Here is a 19,992-nt window from a genome sequence, read left to right on the forward strand (position 1 = left end):
AAAGAACAAAAACTGAAGGGGGTATGGTATACGCAATAAAAATTCGTCAAAGCGAAACAAAGTAGAGAAACAGAAATTTCAAGTATTATAGAAAAGCATCCGACCTGTGATATGACGAAATGAAGAAAACTGATATCCTCAAACGTCAAACATCCTAATATCTAAGCTTTCCAACAAGTCCAAACGTGTATGCCGCCTCAGCTTCACTTTTCATCTGAATCATATAGATCTTCGAAAATTTGCCAATGACACCACCTTCTTTTGGCATGGCTCCATCATTAGCCTCTGGGATAGACACGGCAATACCGGTCCGTGCGACACGTTCGAAAGCACTCTCACCCAAGCAAACATCAAGCAGTACTTCGCCACGTGTTTTGCCACGAACGACGATGCGCTTCTCCGGTTCGGTGGCCTGCCGAGGCGAGATGGATCCAGAGGTTGGCGGGCTACCTTCGTCAGCACCGACGCTAGTATCACTGCGTCTACTGCTAGATGTCCCTGGACGGCGAGGTGCAGAGCGAGCGGGCATGATTGTGAGTCTGGCAGCACCCATATCACGCCACTTCGATTGAGTCTCGCGTACGTACAGCCGGATCTTGGCGTTGGACAGGCCGATTCCATCGGCGCCCTTCATGGCAGCGGCTATTCTGCCGATGCCGGAAGATGAATGATGCGAACCAGAGCCGGCAGAGCTTGAGTGCAGGCTATCCTCCTTTGCGCTCCGAGAAGTGATGGACGAGCGCGAGAGATTGAACATCTTGCTTCCGGATCCAAATTTCTTCAAGGCCGAGAACGCGCTACTCATGGTTCCAACACTACTTTCAGAGTGGTCGGCTAGCGACCGAGGCGAATTCGACGCGCGGTAGCTCTTTCGGCGTTGGGGCCATCCGAACCACCTTCCAGTCTTCGTTGAACGTTCCATAGGAACGGGTTGGTTCGCAAAAGGGCCACGTGCGTTTTGCAAAGCAATGTAGGTTGGGTTGTTGATACGTGCCTGATTTATGAGACCATACAGCGCCTCGCACTCGTCTGCATTCCGAGAGCGGAACATGATATTGTTGCTCCAATTGATCTTCGATTTCTCAGTCGGAGGCGAACGAACGCTAATATCGATGGCTGTACCCCGCCGGATGGGCACCAGTGGTGTTAGCTCGAGGGCAATCAGTAGCTGTCCTTGACCTCTATGCTCTTCATCATCCATGCCCGACATGGCCTTGGAGCTCATTTCATACGCCTCGATGAGCCCAGGGCTGACTACAACTTTGCAGTCAGTGGGAGCTATAGCTTCCCATGTCCCTTTTTCGGACCATGCAAAGACAGAGGCAACGGCAGTAGAAGATTTTGCTGGTTGCGAAGGAACGGATCTATATCCACCCTGAGATGCAGAATTCGAGGGTGACAGCGAGCTGCTAGATGATGCGGCCAGAGTCGATTTGGCAAGGTTGTGTGCATCAGCAGAAGGTAATGAGGAAGCGAGCTCGTCATCAGAGTCACCATCCGACGTGTCCGACGCAGTGTAATCATCCGAATCCGAGTACATGTCGTAGCGTCGCACGGTCGACGTGTCTGAATCGGAATAGGTATCTGATGCTGTGGAAGGCTCATATTCGTGCTTCAATGGCGACGATCCACGCCTTCTCTGTCTCACATTGGTAGGACTGAGAACAGGCGTGTTTGGTAGACTCGGCCCCGTGGAGCTCGGTGAGCGACTGTGTGGAGGAGGTGGCGGAGGCTGCTCGTCGTTCGTTTGACTCGAGTCGGAGTTCGATCGAGAGTGACCCTTGCTTTTCGAGGGACTTCCTGGTAGACTGTATGAGTCCACAGGAGCGTATTCTTCGTCGTCCGATACCGAAGCCAACGACTCCGTTATGTAACTTTGACTACTGCCCTTTCTGATTTTGGGTATGCTGGGCAGATCCATTGAGGGCACAGACGATACTCGCGGAGATCCCTGATCAACCGTGTCTCTTATGGGAGTTTTTGGAGATTGCTGCTCCGTGTAAGGCTTCTTTTCGCGGACAACGACTGGGGATTGGATAGGGTTCTGATCTTCTTGACGATCCCGATGAGAAGTCGCTGACGCCTGCTCTTTGTCTGAAAGCGCATCTTTCTGAGGGCTTGATGGGGAGCTCTCTCCAGGTCGGTGAACTCGCTTAGCCTTCGATCGTTTCAGACCGGCTGACGCTCTTTCGTCAACAAGGGGAGTCCTGCGCGGATCACGAGCGTGGAGTATTGATGGTGGAGATCGTGGTGTTGAAGCGTAATCTGACTCGCGAGTAACTGCAGAGCAGACGGATGACTCAATAGCTGAAGTGGTTTCACAAACAGTGCTGGGTTCCGACAGGGACTCTTTAGGGGTTGAAGACCGCCGAGCTGTTCGATACGTGGCCCTTTCTCCAATAGGTATATCCACGCTTGTAGGACTTGGTGGCCGTTTTTGAGCCGGCGGTACATCGCTTGAAGGAGCCGTTTGCGCTCTTTGTCGTTGCTTTGCTCTCTCGATGAAGCTCTGGGTCCGACAGAGGGCTGGTGGTGGTGGGTTCACTCCCAATAGTTGAACCCATTCAAATGCTATATCCTCCTCATCGATCCGTAGCGATAACAACTCCTGCCACGCTTTCGTTTGTCCCGGAGGGCTACGCAACATGACCACAATCTCCCCCTTAAGGTCTCCATTACGCGCAGAAACGCACGCCAGGTCCATTGGAGGGAACAGTAGCCAACGATCCGCGTGGTCAATTTCACAAATCAGCAGATCCCCGCCCGCCCCGTTACCTGGGCCATTGTCTCTTAAAAGAAGCTCCGCCCGACAGTCTACGACCTGGCCTGTAGAATGATACAGAGACAGATTGAAGAAGTCACGGGCGCGGACGCGCCGAGACTTGTCGATGGCCACATCAGTAAGGGCTCCTAGAGTTGCAGGATCACGCGCGCGAGTCGAGTCGATACTGGCAGCGGATTCGTCTTCAAGTCTTGCCCGTTCCTCTCTTGCGCGGCGACGAGCTTCTGTAACCAGATTCTGATAGACCGAGGCTATCTCTTCCGCTTTAGCAGACGGAGCGAGCATATTGATGCCCTTGAAGGTTTTCGCAAGGTACTTGAGTCGCACCAGCGGTCGTTTGAGCAGATAAGCCACATCCACCTTCTCACCTTCGCTGTTGACCACGTCACCATTTTCGTCTCGAGCCATTCCCTCATCCAAGCTCTTTGTATCAGCATTCTGAGCAACCTCACCCTCTTCTAGAGGAGCCAAGTTAACGATAACGTCTCTGAAGCCTAATCGCCAGGCCCGAAGGTATTCACGGTAGACTCGCTGAGCTCCCTGGGCCCAAGTTAGCAAGGAATCCGAGTTATCTTGCGGGATTCGCTTATGCAGCGTCTTCAAACGCTCGATGGCCACACCCATATCGACTATCGGCTTAGTAAAGTTCAGCTCGTCTTTTGGATCAGTTGATGGTCGAAAGAGACCTGCCGCAATAGCCGAGTCTGACCTCGAGAGGACGCAAGTCAACAGCACGGGTATTACGCCGCCGACGAGAGTCTTGAGCTCGCGCATGTATTTCACTTCGTCGGCCGCTAACTCCTTGAGCAGGTCAGCGACGGTAGCATTAGTTGCACGGCTCTTGTTCGTTCGCAGGCTACGAGCAGAGCGTAAGCTTCTACTGCGCGTATTTGGAACTGAAAGTACAGACATGAGATCATCATGTGTTGTGAGTCGCCTCTTCAACTGAGAAGAGACAACAGGAAGCGAATTTGGGTCGAACAGATCTCTCTCCTCCGCATCATCTTTGGTCTGCGATGGTGTTGGCGCGGACTTGTCTTGAAGAGAGCTAGGTTCCAGTGTCTGCGATTGCCCATCATCACCTGCACTCATTGTTTCAATGGAGGCAATAGTTGAAAGTCGATGGAGGCCTGTGCTAGGAATAGGTCGTTTGCGGATAAGAGGAACAGGAGCGTTATTCCCGGATACCTCCGAACCGTCGGAGAAAGGCTGAGTATCTGTGTCATGATCATCTGCCTTCAGATCTGTATCACGGGTGGTAGCCTCCTTTGCACCTGATGATGATCTGCTATGCCTGGGTTCGCTGGATTTCTTCCTGTGGATAGGAGAAGAGTCATCTCTCAGCTGTTTCGAGGAAATTTTCCTCTCCTCAGATTTCTTTCTCTCACTGGTGGCTGAGCCTTCCCTGCTACGCCCATGTCGTTTGGATGTACTCCTCCTCAGACTCTCGCTCTCAGGGGACGGTTCAGAATCGGCGTTGCGGTCATGTTTGTCCTCCCGTTTATGCGATGGTTTCGCTCGGTTCGTCCTAGTGTTTAAGGGTGCAGGAACTTCCACGTCGGGATCCATGTCTTCCAGGAACGGATCAGAAGTACTAGAGAGCCAGGCCTCAATTTTGGATCCCCTAGTAGGAGCTGGCTTGGGAGGCTCCGGTCGCGCGAACATCTTTCGCGACTCATCCCGAATATGCCCGAATATACCTGCCTTAGGGGCTTGAGTGGCGCGCGAGACTTCGGCGGAGTCTTAGGGCCAGGGCCTCGCGCCCGCCTTCTCGAGAGTTCCGAGAAATCTGCTTCACTTGCTGCCCAATCCGCATCCTCCTCAGTCACTTCTCCCTTTTTCTTTGAACTTTCCAGCGGCTCCAATGCCTCTCCACATTGAGAGCGATTTGCCGTCCCTGGCCGCGAAGTAGACTTCGAAGACCCCCTCTGCTGCACCTCATCCTCAGTCTTGCTCTCGGTCGCCGAATCCACATCTCGAGAGGCTCGAGATTTCCTACGCTCCTTGATAGTCGAGTCAGATGCGCCTCCAGCTCTCTCCCTGTCGCGGCTGCGTGAGGATGGCGCCGATCGCTCTTCTCCATCCTTCCGACCTTCTTTTCGCCCCAGTCTAGGAGATGGTACCGGATCGTTGACTGTATACTGGGAAATACGCTTCGGGGGCGGTAGTTTCGGCGTTGGGGTTTGAGCGGAAGTCCGATTCAGCTTCCAATGCTCATCGCTGATCAGGCGTTTTCTGGGAGTGCTGTTGCTGCGCTTCCTCGTAGTATCCTTAACGGGCTTTGATTTCGCTTCGCTCGTCGAATTTTCATCGTCGTCCTCGTAGTAAACAACATCGGTGGCAGTGATGACCCCGCCTCCCTGCTGCTGCCACTTACGGACCTTCTCTCGTACAGAATTGGTGTCATATAATCCCAGGGGGACTCCAATATCTAGAGGTTTATATTTCGTAGGGGAAGATTTGGCGCTTCCCCCACGGTTGGAGGGGCCATGCGGAGTGGCGGGCGTCGACGGCATCGATGTCTGCTATGGTGAATGCTGATGATTAGCATATTTCTGCAGAAAGAAGCAGTTACCCGAGACATAAAATTGCTGCCACGAAATCCTGGAAGCTTAATGAGACGATTCGGTGTCGAAATCTGCGGCGAAAGAATGTTTTGATTTTTCCGTATTGTCTGAGAACCAGCAGCGACCCCAACGACGTCACGCGGGCCGCTTGTTTGTTTATCACGGGAAGAGAGGGGGAAAGGCGCACTCACTCACGGCTTGTACAAAAGCATTACAGGATTGGGATCTCAACTAGTTTGCGGAATTAGAGCACACAGAACAAACAGAGATATGAAGAATAAATAAAAAGAGGTTTGAATAAAGACCACCGTAAACAGGCGGTCAAATGATGGGGGCAGCAGACAACTGTAGAGAATGTTAGCTAGGTAGGGCTCTAGTCCGCTGCCGGCTGGGTCCAAGTGACGATGGTCAGCTGGGAATGATATTTTGCTGGGAGTACCTCTCTACTCACAAGAACGATTGCTGTTGATATGATATGGAAGATCGACTGGCCCTGGATTACAGCGATGTTGAACGAGTCCAAAGAAATGATCTTCTTCTCTGGAATTCGGCCGATCCAGAGCTTTCAGCGTGTGGCATACCTCCCGAAGTAAGGCTCTAAAGTCAGTAAGGTACTTCCTGATGCTGCCCGGGAAACGTGCAGGATCAGCGCTAACTTCTAACCAACCATACTAAGGCGCAGTGGTACGGAGTAGATAAACTAAAATCATTATCTAGTCTACCAGCTTCTCTTTTAATCTTTGCACTCGGACTTAGCTGGACTCGTTAGGCAGATATGAAGGAATCGTCGAGTTTCAGTTGTTTCAGTTGTCTCAGTTGTTTTGACGTAATTATCATTTATGTGTATATGCTGCCACGATTTGTATATCCACACCTAAGTCGAAGCCCAACCGATGGTTTGAACAATCCAGGGCAACACATTCATCATAGACTTTAATTCTGTATTATTACCCAAAGTAATTGGCCGCTACCTAATTATGATGGCATAGTACATGCGCCCTCCCATATATTAGCACTTCCTACTTGAAAACTATCTAGGAGGTAGATGTGCACGCGTCACCAAGTGGGTCGGACAGGTTTGATCTCGATAACCTCTTCAGGCACATCGGATCGCATTGAATTACATCCATCCATACTCCGATCAAATCAGCATGCAATGTAGTCGTATGATCCAACAGGGGGTCCGTTTGTGCCACGATGATTCCTAGAAAACCGTCGGCTGGGGTGGCGATCTGGAACATTATCGAGCCTTTTCGTCTGCAGACATTCGCTGCAAAGCTTTGATGGCATTGGAGATCATCTTGACACTCTGAGAAAGATAATCTGTCACATATATGAGTATGTATTGGCCTGAATACCCAGATTTTGGAACTTACAGAAGGGGATAATAATCCAGATGAAGTTCATGAGAAAGTAATAGATCCAAAAGTAGTAAGCTTCAGGCCGACAGTAAGACCGTCCATGGGCATAGTGATCGTATAAGCTCGTCGCATAGTACAATGTATCACCATACAGATGGCTCATGCAGACAATCAGCTGTAGTGGATGACGGAGTGAATGTTGGTTGAGGATCAGGTATGCTACGAAAAAGCACAGAGGGCCCCAAATAAACTGTAATCATGGTCAGTCGTCCTGAATGGGAGAGCCTCGTCTGCGTAGTAGGTATCATGGCACGTACCACTGTCATCGTCTCCAGGCACAGAACCAAGGTGTCCGAAGTCATATATCTCGAGTCAGAGAGCGCATATTCCTTCCACAACTGGCCGAGGAAGTCCTGCGCAGAAGCCATGTGGTCATGGTGGATTATGAAGTAGCCTTCAAAAAAGCAATGTATTGTCCCAGCTGGTCGAGCAGTTAGAGGGCCACTGTTCACTTATATATGCGTGGGCCAGAAGCAGGGATCTTACAGAGAACAAACCACAGAATAGCAAACCGGTCTGCTTTTGACAGACTTGGTCGCATGAAGCTGGCCCAAGTCAAAGTCCCTCCTAGAATGACAGAGGCTGCGATGCTGGAGGTAGTGAGAAGGCGTTGGATTGAAGTCTCGTTGGGAGCATATTCCTTAATATGCGCATCCAAAGGATAATAAGGATGAGAAGAGACTTGACTACTCATAATTGCACAATAGTAAATGCGCGAAGAAAATTGACCTTGTCTTCAAGTGTGGGATAGATGTTGGATTTCTGAGAGATTGAAGGCAAGGATGGGATATTTTGGCAACGTCTGATTTTGTACATTCACTTCATGTTCGTTCGCAACCTACCAAAAATCGCCGCCTGGCTTGAGAATCCCTGAAAAAACCGTATAATCCTCGATGGCGAGCTTTTCCGTGAATCTCAAACTATTCAGTTAACTAGGTATACCAGGTCCACCAGGATAAACAACTGGTGGATGCTACTTGCTCAACATAGCTAGCCTTGATTCCTCAGGCAGCAACACCTCCTAAGGACTCTCCACAACGTAACAGGTGCCCGCTCTGTTCTCGAATCGCGATTATCCTCCATCATCACCACTTTCATTGTCAGTCCTTTCAATCACTTCATGGAGCCTGGAAGCTCCTTGATCAAAGCGCATTGTTCCCATGGCTCCCGGTCCTTTTAGGAGAAAGCCTCTGGGGCTCGATGTACCCCGCAACCCTACTCCTGACTCGCCGCCTGGTATTGCGGCGCTATTCGTCATCCGCTTCGATATCAAGGCTGGGTGAGCTTTACCATCAGCTTGCTTGTTTCAGTGCAACTCTGTGGCCTACAGCGACTGACTACGAACAATGACCTAGATACGTAATTTCATGGAAACGTACCATTCCTGGAGGTAAGTCACAGTTATCATCGACAAGTGGGAGCCACTGAAGCTGACGTATCCGGGTCTCTAGTCGAGATAGAAGGAGTCGTCGAATACAAATCGCTTCCGTCCGGTCTTCATAATGTCTCTGAGGATCTAGTGTACGCTGAAGTCCGATTGATTGCCTTCTGTGTGCTAATCAATTGTCATTGCCTAGGTATTTCGTCCATGCACAGTACGCCGGGATCAGTTCGTTCGTCAACCAACCCGCGGAAGAAGCAGAGCGCAATGCGCAGATGTTTGCCGTCGGGGTTCTGGTCCCCTTGAGTTTTGGTAGACTCGGGAAGAGTTGGAGGCACGCTCCAAGGCTAAAGGAATTGGCAGAGTGGGTGAGATCTCTCATGGCTCGAAGTACCGTCTGACATGTTTGATGCAGGACCTATGCCAAGGATATGACAAACACTCAACCTTTGTCGGACTACTGGGACAACTTTGAGATGCGCGTGAACGATGCATCGACCATACCTGCTGATTCTCCGCTGGAATCACCTGTCAGCCTCCGGTTCAGAGAGCGACCGGACAACTTACAGCGTAATCGCGCATTCAGCGACGCGATAGTACTGGAAGCGTCTAGGCCGGCCCTAACGCCTTTCCATCCAGCGTCATCGCTTCCCGAATTTCTTGACTCTTTCGGTCCTTTAATATTCCCATTGTACAGAGCAGCATTATTACGCAAGCGTGTTCTCTTCATGGCCGAGGCGCCGGTCCATATACCCTGTAACTATGGTAAATGGATATTCCCCCCAAACCCCTTGGTCCTTGCTAACAAACGCAGTATATGATTTGTCGTTGTTAGCATCGCTACCGAATTACCTTCTTCCACTACTTCCACCTGGCGGTTCACTTCCTCCCCGACCTCACGCGCTGTTCAATATCGGCATCCACGATATACCCTACCTTTCATCCTTCGTGAACGTCTCTGCCAAGACTGAGCCCGACGCCGCTTGGATAGCCTGCAGCACAGACAGTGTGCTGAGTATGAAAAGCGAGCTCTTCGACGTCTTAGTTACTTTGCCTCCGCCACATGCCAGCAACGCAGCCCAAAAAGTCTTCCCTAAAATCTCCGTCTTGCCTAACCGAAGCGCGCAACATAACTCGTCTCAAGCAATCTACCTGAAAGCCACACAGCGCGATGCGCGACGCTACACCATCCTCCGCAAGGGCTTACACCACATCTCCCACGATGACACTGCATCTGGTGATGATGAAGACTCGGATGCTGCATCTACGTACTCATCCAGTCCGGTCGTCGAGCCCCTGTCATGGACACGTCTAGCCTACACATCCTTCATCTGGTGGGCATCCGCAGGCGAGAAGCGTGACGGACTCACGGAAGAAGAGGAAGAAGAGCGCCAAATTGAGCAAGACACGCGACTCCTAGCCAGCTTGGAAGCCATGCCGACCCCGTCCTCGGGATCTCTTGGCCGCCATTCCATGCAAGCGGAGGACACTTCGCAACCTCCCGAAATCGCACTGGTCGCCTACTTCCGTCGCCTGACGACCCAGCTCTTCGTTACGTTGTCGGACGTGATTGCCCGTCAGGATGGCAGAAACGGCGAACAGGATGAGGATGTCAGCGCCCCGTACGAGGACGAACCGGAGGAAGCGGACGCCGAACCCTCAATTTCCATTGGCAGGGAGGTTTCGCAAGGAGACGACTCGAGACGGCCCTTGCTGCCATCTGGGGCCAAATCTTCACCTGAGGATGACGAGCCGGTGACTATCACGTCCGAGGATATGACGGAGATGGGCCTCGACGTGTGGAGCGCTTCCGACCGTGTCTTTGTCGAGGAGTTGGTGCAGTCATGGTGGGGTCGCAAAGCCTACATTGATTGCGCGCGCATTAAGTGCTGTGGGATTTCGATTGTCTGATGAGATTCTTGACAAGGGCCAAGGGCCGATATCGATATTGTCATGGTAAATATTCATTTGCATTTTGATATATATGCAATGTTAACCTCAAGGGACATGTTCGGAACTTCAAATGACGGGAGAGGTATCTCATTCATGGTATTCGGTTGGGTTCGTAAGAAATTATGTGCTGGTAATCATATAGCCACTGAAGAAGGATTTTATGTACCATAAATATGCTTGACAAAGGAAAATGGGGAGACCATGCAAATCTCAGAATGAATGTGATGTTGCCATGCTGCGCTTAAACATAAGCAAACAAAAAAAGCATTGTCCTTTGACGCAAGGTATCGTAAGCCGTGGTTATACACCAGCAGGAGAAGTCCAAACCCAGGTCAACTCATAGCAATCCAAAAGAAAAGGTACTCCAAAAAAGCAAGAAGCTCCATTTAATTAGCCCGAGAAAACCCCAAACAAACGCCATCTCATTTAGACATCAGGGTATCAAACGAAGATCGGTCAACAATCGATAACAGCTCAAGTATGATGTGCTCCAGACATCAATGCACTCTGTTCACGTCAAGGAGGAAAGAGGTTTACCGGCGGAACATCCTGATCGGAGCACTTAGATCTCGTCGTACAGTCTTATCCCCGTCAGTTCTCACTGCCGAGTTCTGAACGCCAGGGATTCTTTGCGCACCCCGACCCGGTGTGACACCACCTCCTCCCGAGCGAAGGGTAGCCTCATTAGCACTGACAGATCTTTTCACTGTATTAGTCTTTCCTCTTCGTGCTCGAATTTGGGCTAGAGCTTGTTCTCTATCGATGGACGTTCCAGGCAGGGGAACAGAATGAGGAGCGAGCGCGCCATCTGATTCTGTAGGTGCACTGCGATTATCTTCGATGCTGTACCGTGGTGAAGGAGAACCCCAAGGGACTCTGATACGAGCTGGGGATGGTTGAAGACCTGGAGCGAAAGGTTGGACCGAGTCTTCTTGTTTAACTTGCATCATGGGCTCAAAGGGCGGCTCGTGCCGATTAATATGCCTTTCTTCAAAAGGACTAATGAGCAACTGCTCCGCTGACAGGTTTTCGTGAGAGACAGATGATTCGAGCCCGCTTAAAGCTGTGCCTTGGGGTTGTTTAGGAGGTGATCGAACTGGAGACGGGACGGATTTGAAAGTTCCCGTCACGGGCGAGAAAGTTATCAAGAGTTCCTCTGGTTGTTCTTGGGGCCTTGCCTGCTCCGTAGGCCCAGACCCCTGCAAGGGGTTGTCAAAGTGTGGATGATGTTGGGCTTCAGGGCCACGGATGTCTTGGCGGTCTTCTTCGAGGATGTTTTGAACCTCGTCTTTGGCTACAACATCTTCGCGGGTTGGCGCATGGACTGGATGAGCCTGTTCCTCTTCTTCTGCAAGCCTGCAGGAGCATCGCTTGAATTCGCACTCCATTCTCAGAAACTCAATCATGTCCTCGGCATCGAATCTCATTTTTCTCTCATGCTTGAGCGTTTCTTCGAGGTCATCGATTATCTCTTGCTGAGTGTTTGTGGATAGTGTAATTTGATCACCTTGCCGAGGTGTCACATCTGAAAGTCTTAGTCTCTTTGGAGGAGTGTCTTGCGCCGTAGTCTGATCTGTAAATTCCACAAGCGGTGAGTGCGTCGAATCTTCAGCAGGCCGTTTTGGCCTGCGAAGTGCCGGGGTGAGCATTAACGCGAGATCTCCTTCTGCCAGCGATAGTCTTCCGATATTTTCGTTGCCCATTTCTTTTGCTCGGGTCTCAAGGCTGTCGGAGCGCCGATTGGCTTCAACATTGCGCAAGCGTCCTTTGAGGGCTTCCAGCTCTTCAGTCAAGCCAGCAAGTGCGTATGCTCGCTCAAATGCCTCTTGCTTCGCTTGTTCCTTCGCCGCTCGCTCGCAGAGAACTTCTTCCTTCAATCCTCTGGTCTCCGACCGTGCGTGTTTCAATTCCTCCTGTAATTTTACCAGAGCGGAACCCGCGCGAAACGCTTCTTTTCTTGCCTTTCTAATCTCTTTTTCAAAGACTGACCGTTCATGCGCCTGTCGTTCTTTGGCTGCTTGAAGTTCTTCTAGCAATGATTCGAGTCGCTCGCTTATGCGACGTTCTCGTGACTGTGCCTCGGAAAGCTGAGCGGAGACACTGGCTAAAGCAGATTCTGCCTCTTCACGTCCGAGAAGTGCTCTCTGTAGCGCTGCCGAAGTACCAGATGATGTTGATGGCTGTGGTGTATTTGCCGGGCTGTTTCCACGAGACAGATTGTTCAAGTATGCTACTCTCGCCTGAACGTCGGACATCCCCCTTGTCTTCTTTCGTTGCTGTATATCCAGAATATCCGATTGCCGTGATGGTGAGCTAGGAATGGTCTGCTGTTGATTCATCCGCTCAGGCGAGAGTGGATGAAGTATTTTCGTAGGACTGGACAGAATAGGAGAGTCCATCGCGAATAGCTGTTGATGGGTGTCAGACCAAAGGCGATACGGTCCGTCTCGTGCTAATCAAGCATGACAATCGCTGAAAGGTTTGCGAGTGTAGGGTATCGAGGTGGAGGGGGAGCTTGGGTTGACACTTGGATCTGAATGTCAAGCCTTTATCGAACTGACGCACCCACAACACACACGCCAAACATGTTGTTCCGTTCTTGCCTCATGTGGTAAGCGTCAGGTGACTGTTGCTCCGGACAACAAAGCTATACTATATTAAGCATGCGGGTCTCACGTGTTTGATAAGGAGGCACTAAGCTTAATAAGGCATCCAGCTCCAGGTGGTCTGTGCTTCATGATGCGATAACAGTTTGAGTCTTAAGAGATATTGCCCTGCGGGGTTTCTTCAGGAATTTGTCTTATTCTACCGCATTTGTTCTGCTTTCTCTCTTCGAAACCTGATGGATCACCTGAATTTGGCTCGTATGTACCAATTTGCACTCGCTCTCATTTGACCTTGGATGATGCTAGAATCGTCTAAACTCAAGCCGACCTATTTCCTCACTAGCATATCTGCAGCACTCATACATCTCTAGAGTAAGCGCAAAATGCATGAAATTATTACGCTACAACTGGGGCAACGAGCAAATTACCTGGCTACGCATTTTTGGAATCTTCAGGTTAGCAGAGCCTTTTCTCCCTATTGCTCTATTGTGACCTTCAACTCAAGCCTTGAAGGAATCATACTTCACATACGCTGAAGCGGAAGAAACACCAATCGATCATGATGTCCATTTTCGACCTGGCATTGGGGCGGATGGGTCGGAAACTTACACTCCGAGGACGCTGATTTATGACTTGAAAGGTGCTTTTGGGTCCCTACGCAAGCATAATGCCCTCTATGAGTTGAGTACAGATGCAGATCCCGGGCAAGGCCTATGGTAAGGTCGCTTCTTTCCGCTGCACTGTTTATTCAAAGACCTCCATGGATAGGGCTCACTCTGGATCTCTTTTGTTTCAGGGACGGAAAAGAAGTCATACAGCGACAAACACCAATCATTCCGAGCGAGTATCAAAAGCACTTGGAGCAAGGGCTTCCGGCACCAGTTCTCTCCTCCGATACCGTGCGCTACTGGTCAGACTATAACCGGTTATTCTATCATCCGCGTTCAATAGTGCAGCTCAATGATTACGAGTTGAATTCAAATATTATGCCTTTCGAAGACTGGAACGTCGGGGAAGATTTGTTTGGAGAACTGGACAAAGAGCATGACCTACTCGACCGAGACTTGAGACCTTTTGCGGAAGAATGCGATCAATTGCGCGCCCTCCAATTATTCACAAGCTCCGATGATGCTTGGGGTGGATTTGCCGCAAAATATGTGGATAGGCTAAGAGATGAATTTGGTAAAAAAGCTGTCTGGGTATGGGCGATCGAAGGTGGAAACAAGGTTCAAAGAGTGAGTCTCTTCCCTACCAGATGTCTTAACTGAAACTCATTCCATTTATTCCATACAGCACAACCAACTTAAGCGCGATATGAACAAAGCACGATCTGTACACTCCATCTCCCCACAGTCGTCGCTGTACGTGCCTATTCTAGACCCACCGACTCGTCTCCCCAAAACAATTAGGCTGGACGCTCAGTCGGAATGGCAGACTTCAGCATTAATCAGTTCTGCGATGGAGACGGCGACGCTTCCCACTCGTCTGCGTTCTTATACGGATTTTGAGACATCTCTAGCAGGAGAAGATGGCAGCCACAAGATTTTTGAGCTGCAATCTAAGATACTGGCTGAGGACATGAGCAATCATACACGACCCCTTCAAAATCCAGAAGATCGGGGACACAAGCATCGAAAGGGGAATCTTCGAAAGTTAGAACAGAGTTCGACTTGGACTTCTCGTATGATGATCCGAACAGCGGTGATTCGCATATATTCAATCAAGTTCAAGTTGGCCGTGGATATAGTCCGGAGAAAGAGGTGCGCGAATCCAGGGAGGATCTTGGATTAAAGCGCAAGGAACGCTTTTATACCTCTCAGCCAATGCTCGAAAGGTGAGTGAAGACGCAACGCCATTAATTGAGATTCTATGATGCTAATCGACAACGATAATATATATAGCTTTTACATTCCATTGGCATACCCTATCTTGGACAGCTCTCCTCGCAACATTTTCTCAGTGGAGCATAGGGACGCAAAGATCAACGTCCTTGCAGCGCTGACTGCTTCATCGCGAACAGCAACAAAGCTCAAGGCTATGGAAGCTGTGGCTGGGCGGGTTATCGGAGTCGATGAACGAGAGAACCTCGTTAATGGCCTGGGAGAAATTCGTGAATCTTATGAGATAGGATGGATGAGTGATTCAGATTTCGATGACGATTGAGGACAACTACTAGATACCTGAAGAATAATGAAACTTTAAGAAGTCTGAATGATCGAATCGCATAGTCCAATGTAGAAAGGCTAGACCCTGCGAAGGTGGTGTCGATCTTCTGGGTAAAGATGCAAAATTGCCGTATCGAGTATGTTTGCACGACATACATCCAAACGTGTCCTTATCGAGGTCCGCAACAACAATTTGGGGCTCTTCAACTTTCGCAGACCCATTCTTCATGCTTACTGCCAGGTGGCCATTTGTATAGGGTTTGGCTGCGCTCTTGATGGCTTCCTCTACTTAATGACTTGTGAGTCTGCCTGCCTCCCCAAGCCCAATCCGCTCACACGGGACTGACGTATGGCCATTTCCTATAGTTCATGACAAGCTCCACTACCGTGATTCGTGATACTTGAATGTACAGCCCATTTTGCACCGTTCCTTCTTTCGATAATTGCTAGGGGAAGCTTTTTGACGGACTGTTGTTATCTGTCTATCATTTCCCCAATTCGCGTCTGCTCATTCGAGGTATGCTCTAGACTCTTCCCTCCCAGATGCTCGGTACATTGTCTGACCTCTATTATTGGGATAGCAATACTCCCAAGATGGCTCCTCCTGGATATCGATTGAGAGCATTATCGCTTTCCCCAGTCTTCTCCTTCCTCATCCTTCCCTTTCTACTCTTCTTCCTCAGCTTCCCGGCTCCTACCTCCGCTGCTGGATCGGCAGTTCTCGGCGTCGACGTAGGTACTGAGTATATCAAGGCCGCGCTTGTCAAACCAGGCATTCCACTTGAGATTGTCCTCACCAAAGACTCGAAACGAAAGGAGTCGGCAGCTGTTGCGTTCAAACCCACAAGAGAAAGCAATGCTCCATTCCCTGAGAGATTCTACGGCGGTGACGCGCTAGCTCTGGCGGCCCGTTATCCCGACGATGTTTACACAAACCTCAAGGCCTTGCTCGGAGTTCGTTTTGAGAATGGCGACAATGAGATGGTTAAGACCTATCATAGCCGATATCCCGCCTTGAGATTTGAAGCTGCCCCTGGTGAGCGTGGCACGGTTGGACTGCGCAGCAATAGGCTGGGTGAGGCTGAAAGGAAGGATGCGTTCCTTGTTGAGGAGCTCTTAGCCATGCAGCTGAAGCAGATCAAGGGTAATGCCGACAGTCTGGCCGGAAAGGGATCTGACGTTAGGGACGTGATCATTACATATCCCTCGTTCTACACCGCTGAGGAAAAGAGAAGCTTGGAGCTGGCAGCGGAATTGGCAGGTTTGAAAGTCGACGCTCTTATCAGTGATAACCTTGCTGTCGGCCTGAACTACGCCACCAGCCGCACTTTCCCCAGCGTCTCCGATGGCCAGAAACCAGAGTATCATATCGTCTATGACATGGGAGCCGGATCCACCACGGCAAGTGTCATACGCTTCCAAAGTCGTGCAGTGAAGGATGTTGGGAAATTCAACAAGACTGTACAGGAAGTTCAGGTCTTGGGAACCGGCTGGGACAGGACACTTGGAGGAGATTCTCTGAACGATCTTATCGTGCAGGACATGGTCGCAAATCTAGCCGAGGATAAGAAATTGAACGGCCGCGCAACTCCTGCTGAAATCCGGGCGCATGGTAAAACCATGGCAAGGCTTTGGAAGGACGCCGAGAGGGTTCGCCAAGTGTTGAGCGCTAATACCGAGACGGGCGCCAGTTTTGAGAGTCTCTATGAGGAAGACTTGAATTTCAAATATCGTATCACTCGATCCAAATTCGAGGAGCTTGCTGCGGATCACATTGCTCGTATCGGAGGACCTATTGAGCGATCTCTGGCCGCGGCTGGGCTACAGCTCAGTGACATCGACTCTATTATTCTCCACGGTGGCGCTATCCGCACACCATTCGTACAGAAGGAGCTCGAACGCATCGCTGGATCTTCTGATAAGATCAGAACAAGCGTGAACGCTGATGAGGCAGCGGTATTTGGTGCTGCATTCAAGGGAGCTGCTCTGAGCCCCAGTTTCCGCGTCAAAGATATTAGAGCCAGCGATGTCTCGAGTTACGCTGTTCTGCTCAAATGGGCCTCAGAGACCAAGGAAAGACAGCAGAAGCTCTTTACTCCGACTTCCCAAGTTGGTCCCGAGAAACAGGTTACAATGAAGAATCTGGATGATTTTGAGTTCAGCTTCTATCAACAAATTCCCACCGGCGATGAGGTCGTCGAGTCGCCGGTTCTCCGTGTGCAGACTCAAAATCTAACTGCTTCTGTCGCCCAGCTGAAAGAGAAGTTCGGTTGCTCGCCAGCCAATATCACTACGAAGTTTTCCATGCGTCTCAGTCCCGTTGACGGACTTCCTGAAGTTACGGGTGGATCCGTTAGCTGTGAAGTCGAGAGCGTAAAGAAGGGAAGCGTCGTTGAAGATGTGAAGGGTTTCTTCGGGCTTGGGTCCAAGAAGGATGAACAGGCACCGCTCGGTGAAGAAGGAGAGCCCACAGAGTCAATTACGCTGGAAGCAGAAGAACCCCAAGTTTCGACAACATCGTCTGCTGCCGAAGCTTCCACAACGTCCACCAAGGAGACCAAGAAGGCTGCACCGCAGATAAAAGTGGAACTGATTCCCGTTAGCTTCACGACGTCGCCCCTTGGAACTCCCGCGCCATCGGATAGCGAAATGACCCGTATTCAGACCCGTCTGTCTGCCTTCGATGCTTCGGATCGGGATCGTATTCTGCGCGAGGAGGCTCTTAATGAATTGGAGTCTTTTATCTACCGGAGCCGGGATCTGGCTGACGACCAGGAATTTGTCAAAGCGCTCAAAGCGGATCAGCTGGCCGAACTCGAGGAGAGAACCGCCTCTGCCAGCGACTGGCTCTATGGCGACGGTGCTGACGCTACAACATCCGAGTTCCGCGCCAAACTTAAGTCTTTGAAGGATATCGTCAACCCTGCTCTGAGGAGAAAACAGGAGAATGCGAATCGGCCGGCTCGCGTCCAGCTCCTTCAAGACTTGTTGAAGAACTCGAAAACCATTCTAGACATTTTGCAGAAGCAGATTGAACAAGACGAAGAGCTCTACTCCTCGAGTCTCTCTAGCGCAACCTCCACCCAATCCACGGAGAGCTCATCGTCCACAACTACCTCGACAGCATCTTCCAGCGAGTCATCTTCGACGACCGCCGATCCTCTCGATGACCTCGAGAAGGACCCCTACACAACGTCCACATCCGAGACCACGTCGACCACCACAACCCCTAAACCCACCGGCCCGAAGTACTCAATCTTCCATCCCTCCGACCTCTCCAGCCTCACCAAGATCTACGAGTCCACAAACACCTGGCTCGAAACCCAGCTCGCCCTCCAGGAGAAGCTGACAGAGTCTGACGACCCAGCTTTGACAGTCGCAGAGATCGACACCCGTCTCAAGGAACTGGAACGGACTATGAACCGCATCTATGAGAAGATGGGTGCAGCCGCAGCCAGGTCTGGTAAATCGTCCGGGGACCAGGCGAAGGAGAATGGCAAGGGCAATGCCCAGAAGCCGAAGAAGGACAAGGGGAAGAAGGAGAAGGCCGAGAAGGCCAAGGCTCCTCCCAAGGACGAGTTGTAAACAAAATATGTATCTGATTAATGATTTGTATTAGACTCTTAAATACACCTGCTTGCAGCAAAATGGTAGAATGTGGCTTTGTGCGTTTAGTCGAGTTACTGTTACTCCAGACCTCTTTTCCAGGATTGTCTTGACCATTTTCCACATATGAAATAGATGAAGGTCATAATCACTATGACTGGCAACCATGCACGTGAATTGAAGCAGAATAACTTGCTGTTATACAGCAAGGTTATCAAAGCGCCTATTCCATAAGATACATGCCAGATTTGGCTCGATGGAAAACAGGAAAAGCTTCCCGAGAACCTAGGGTATTTGTACATTCATTGCCTTGTAGAATCATATCAGACAGGCAGAAACAGAAAATGCGATAAGCGCAAATGTGTGAGTAAACATATACAGAGAAAGGAAAAGAAGACTAGGGAAGAACTTCGACAGCCCCTGCCGCAAACTCCTGAACATATCACTGAGACCAGCTCAGTCTTGGAAAAGCATCAAATCTCTCATGCCCCTCCCATTTCAATCTCACAACTACCCATTCGACCAGGTAAGTAATCGGTATCAACCTCTTCCCGCCTACGAAGAAATCCTGGCTCTTCGAAGTCATCAACTTGCATAGTCCCCTGCTGAATGGCTTGGTTTTGTAACGCAACGAATCGCCGCCGTTGGCGTCCCGAGCTCGGACAAAGGATGGTTCGACCAGGTACGGGGTCTGTAGTTACAAACACATTGTGTTCAAAGTCACTGGCGTATTCATCCGCATCATCAGGGTCATAGGATCGTTTCTGGCCATTGTTGGCGGAGTTAACGGACTCTTGACTGCTGGGAGGAAGGGAGAACGCATCGCCATCGTCGGTAACGATGTCAACGTTATAGTCCGTTGTCTCGGACAGTCGATAGACTGGATTAGAGTGAGGTTGGATCGTGTAGTCGCATGATTTGGAGAGGCCGCAGAAAGGAGCAAGTTTCCCACGGACGGTGGGACGGCCTCTGCCGGTGTAATGTTCATGCTTTGCGGAGAGAGTGATGGTACTGGTAGGTGCATCGAACGTCTTCACACCCTTAGTCTTGTAACCTTCAGCGACTGATTTGCGGACGCGCATGCCGACGGAGAGGAGGGAGGACTGGATTTTGGCGGGGAGAATGGGGGTGGGAGAATTGGTAGCGGCGGCATAGTGGTGGTGAGAAAGATGGGGGGTGCATGCAGCGTCTGTGCTATTCGAGTCGGACACAGCTGGAGAGAAGAAAGTTGTAATGGGCGGTTGGAATCGTCTGCGCTTGGAGTCTAAGCTGCTGTTCTGCGCAAGCGACATCTTGATTGGAATATGGTGGTGATTGATCTGGAGAATGCTGTGCAAAGCAGTGGAGTGGAGAGTTTCTGCAATCAATGTTGCACTGTAGAGCTACAGTGACCAATAGAAGTATGTTGTTTGTCAGAGAAATCAGCGAGAGATTTCAAAGAGGCTTAGGGAAGAGCAAGACATGACTGGCATGCAATAATATGGATGAAGAGAGTATGCGGACCGAATTAC

The 19,992-nt window shown here is 50.4% G+C and overlaps 6 protein-coding genes across 6 annotated transcripts; 3 read left to right on the forward strand and 3 right to left on the reverse strand.

The window, feature by feature from the left end:
* Positions 1–154: 154 nt before the first annotated feature.
* Positions 155–7,681, reverse strand: P174DRAFT_512079 (uncharacterized protein; the record flags this gene model as incomplete). Its single annotated transcript, XM_024831850.1, has 15 exons — positions 7,257–7,681; positions 7,028–7,191; positions 6,726–6,960; positions 5,160–5,213; positions 4,925–5,138; positions 4,483–4,891; positions 3,865–4,456; positions 1,667–3,786; positions 1,375–1,639; positions 1,256–1,344; positions 1,103–1,234; positions 929–1,081; positions 843–904; positions 795–815; positions 155–761 (listed from the first exon to the last, which is right to left on the reverse strand). Exons 1-15 carry the CDS (start codon positions 7,462–7,464, stop codon positions 155–157), a joined length of 5,325 nt encoding a protein of 1,774 aa, XP_024682414.1. The 5' UTR covers positions 7,465–7,681.
* Positions 7,682–7,847: 166 nt separating this feature from the next.
* P174DRAFT_441079 (uncharacterized protein) lies at positions 7,848–10,330 on the forward strand. The gene is made up of 6 exons (XM_024827223.1): positions 7,848–8,049; positions 8,126–8,160; positions 8,222–8,291; positions 8,348–8,515; positions 8,567–8,916; positions 8,966–10,330. The coding sequence occupies exons 1-6, from the start codon at positions 7,931–7,933 to the stop codon at positions 10,060–10,062; spliced, it is 1,839 nt and encodes a 612-aa protein (XP_024682415.1). The 5' UTR covers positions 7,848–7,930; the 3' UTR covers positions 10,063–10,330.
* Positions 10,331–10,570: 240 nt separating this feature from the next.
* P174DRAFT_503658 (uncharacterized protein) lies at positions 10,571–12,630 on the reverse strand. The gene has a single exon (XM_024831174.1). The coding sequence runs from the start codon at positions 12,501–12,503 to the stop codon at positions 10,638–10,640; it is 1,866 nt and encodes a 621-aa protein (XP_024682416.1). The 5' UTR covers positions 12,504–12,630; the 3' UTR covers positions 10,571–10,637.
* A 258-nt stretch (positions 12,631–12,888) lies between these two features.
* Positions 12,889–14,920, forward strand: P174DRAFT_450774 (misato family protein). The gene is made up of 6 exons (XM_024828964.1): positions 12,889–13,165; positions 13,224–13,426; positions 13,507–13,945; positions 14,004–14,362; positions 14,410–14,544; positions 14,612–14,920. Exons 1-6 carry the CDS (start codon positions 13,094–13,096, stop codon positions 14,871–14,873), a joined length of 1,470 nt encoding a protein of 489 aa, XP_024682417.1. The 5' UTR covers positions 12,889–13,093; the 3' UTR covers positions 14,874–14,920.
* A 168-nt stretch (positions 14,921–15,088) lies between these two features.
* On the forward strand, positions 15,089–18,519 carry P174DRAFT_406017 (Hsp70 family protein). Its single transcript, XM_024824091.1, has 3 exons — positions 15,089–15,174; positions 15,242–15,392; positions 15,457–18,519. The coding sequence occupies exon 3, from the start codon at positions 15,470–15,472 to the stop codon at positions 18,458–18,460; it is 2,991 nt and encodes a 996-aa protein (XP_024682418.1). The 5' UTR covers positions 15,089–15,174; positions 15,242–15,392; positions 15,457–15,469; the 3' UTR covers positions 18,461–18,519.
* A 203-nt stretch (positions 18,520–18,722) lies between these two features.
* On the reverse strand, positions 18,723–19,962 carry P174DRAFT_441083 (uncharacterized protein). The gene has a single exon (XM_024827224.1). It carries the CDS (start codon positions 19,771–19,773, stop codon positions 18,964–18,966), a length of 810 nt encoding a protein of 269 aa, XP_024682419.1. The 5' UTR covers positions 19,774–19,962; the 3' UTR covers positions 18,723–18,963.
* Between the last annotated feature and the right edge of the window lie 30 nt (positions 19,963–19,992).

Source organism: Aspergillus novofumigatus (genome assembly GCF_002847465.1).
Source record: "Aspergillus novofumigatus IBT 16806 chromosome Unknown P174scaffold_4, whole genome shotgun sequence".
Taxonomy (NCBI): Eukaryota; Fungi; Ascomycota; class Eurotiomycetes; order Eurotiales; family Aspergillaceae; genus Aspergillus; species Aspergillus novofumigatus.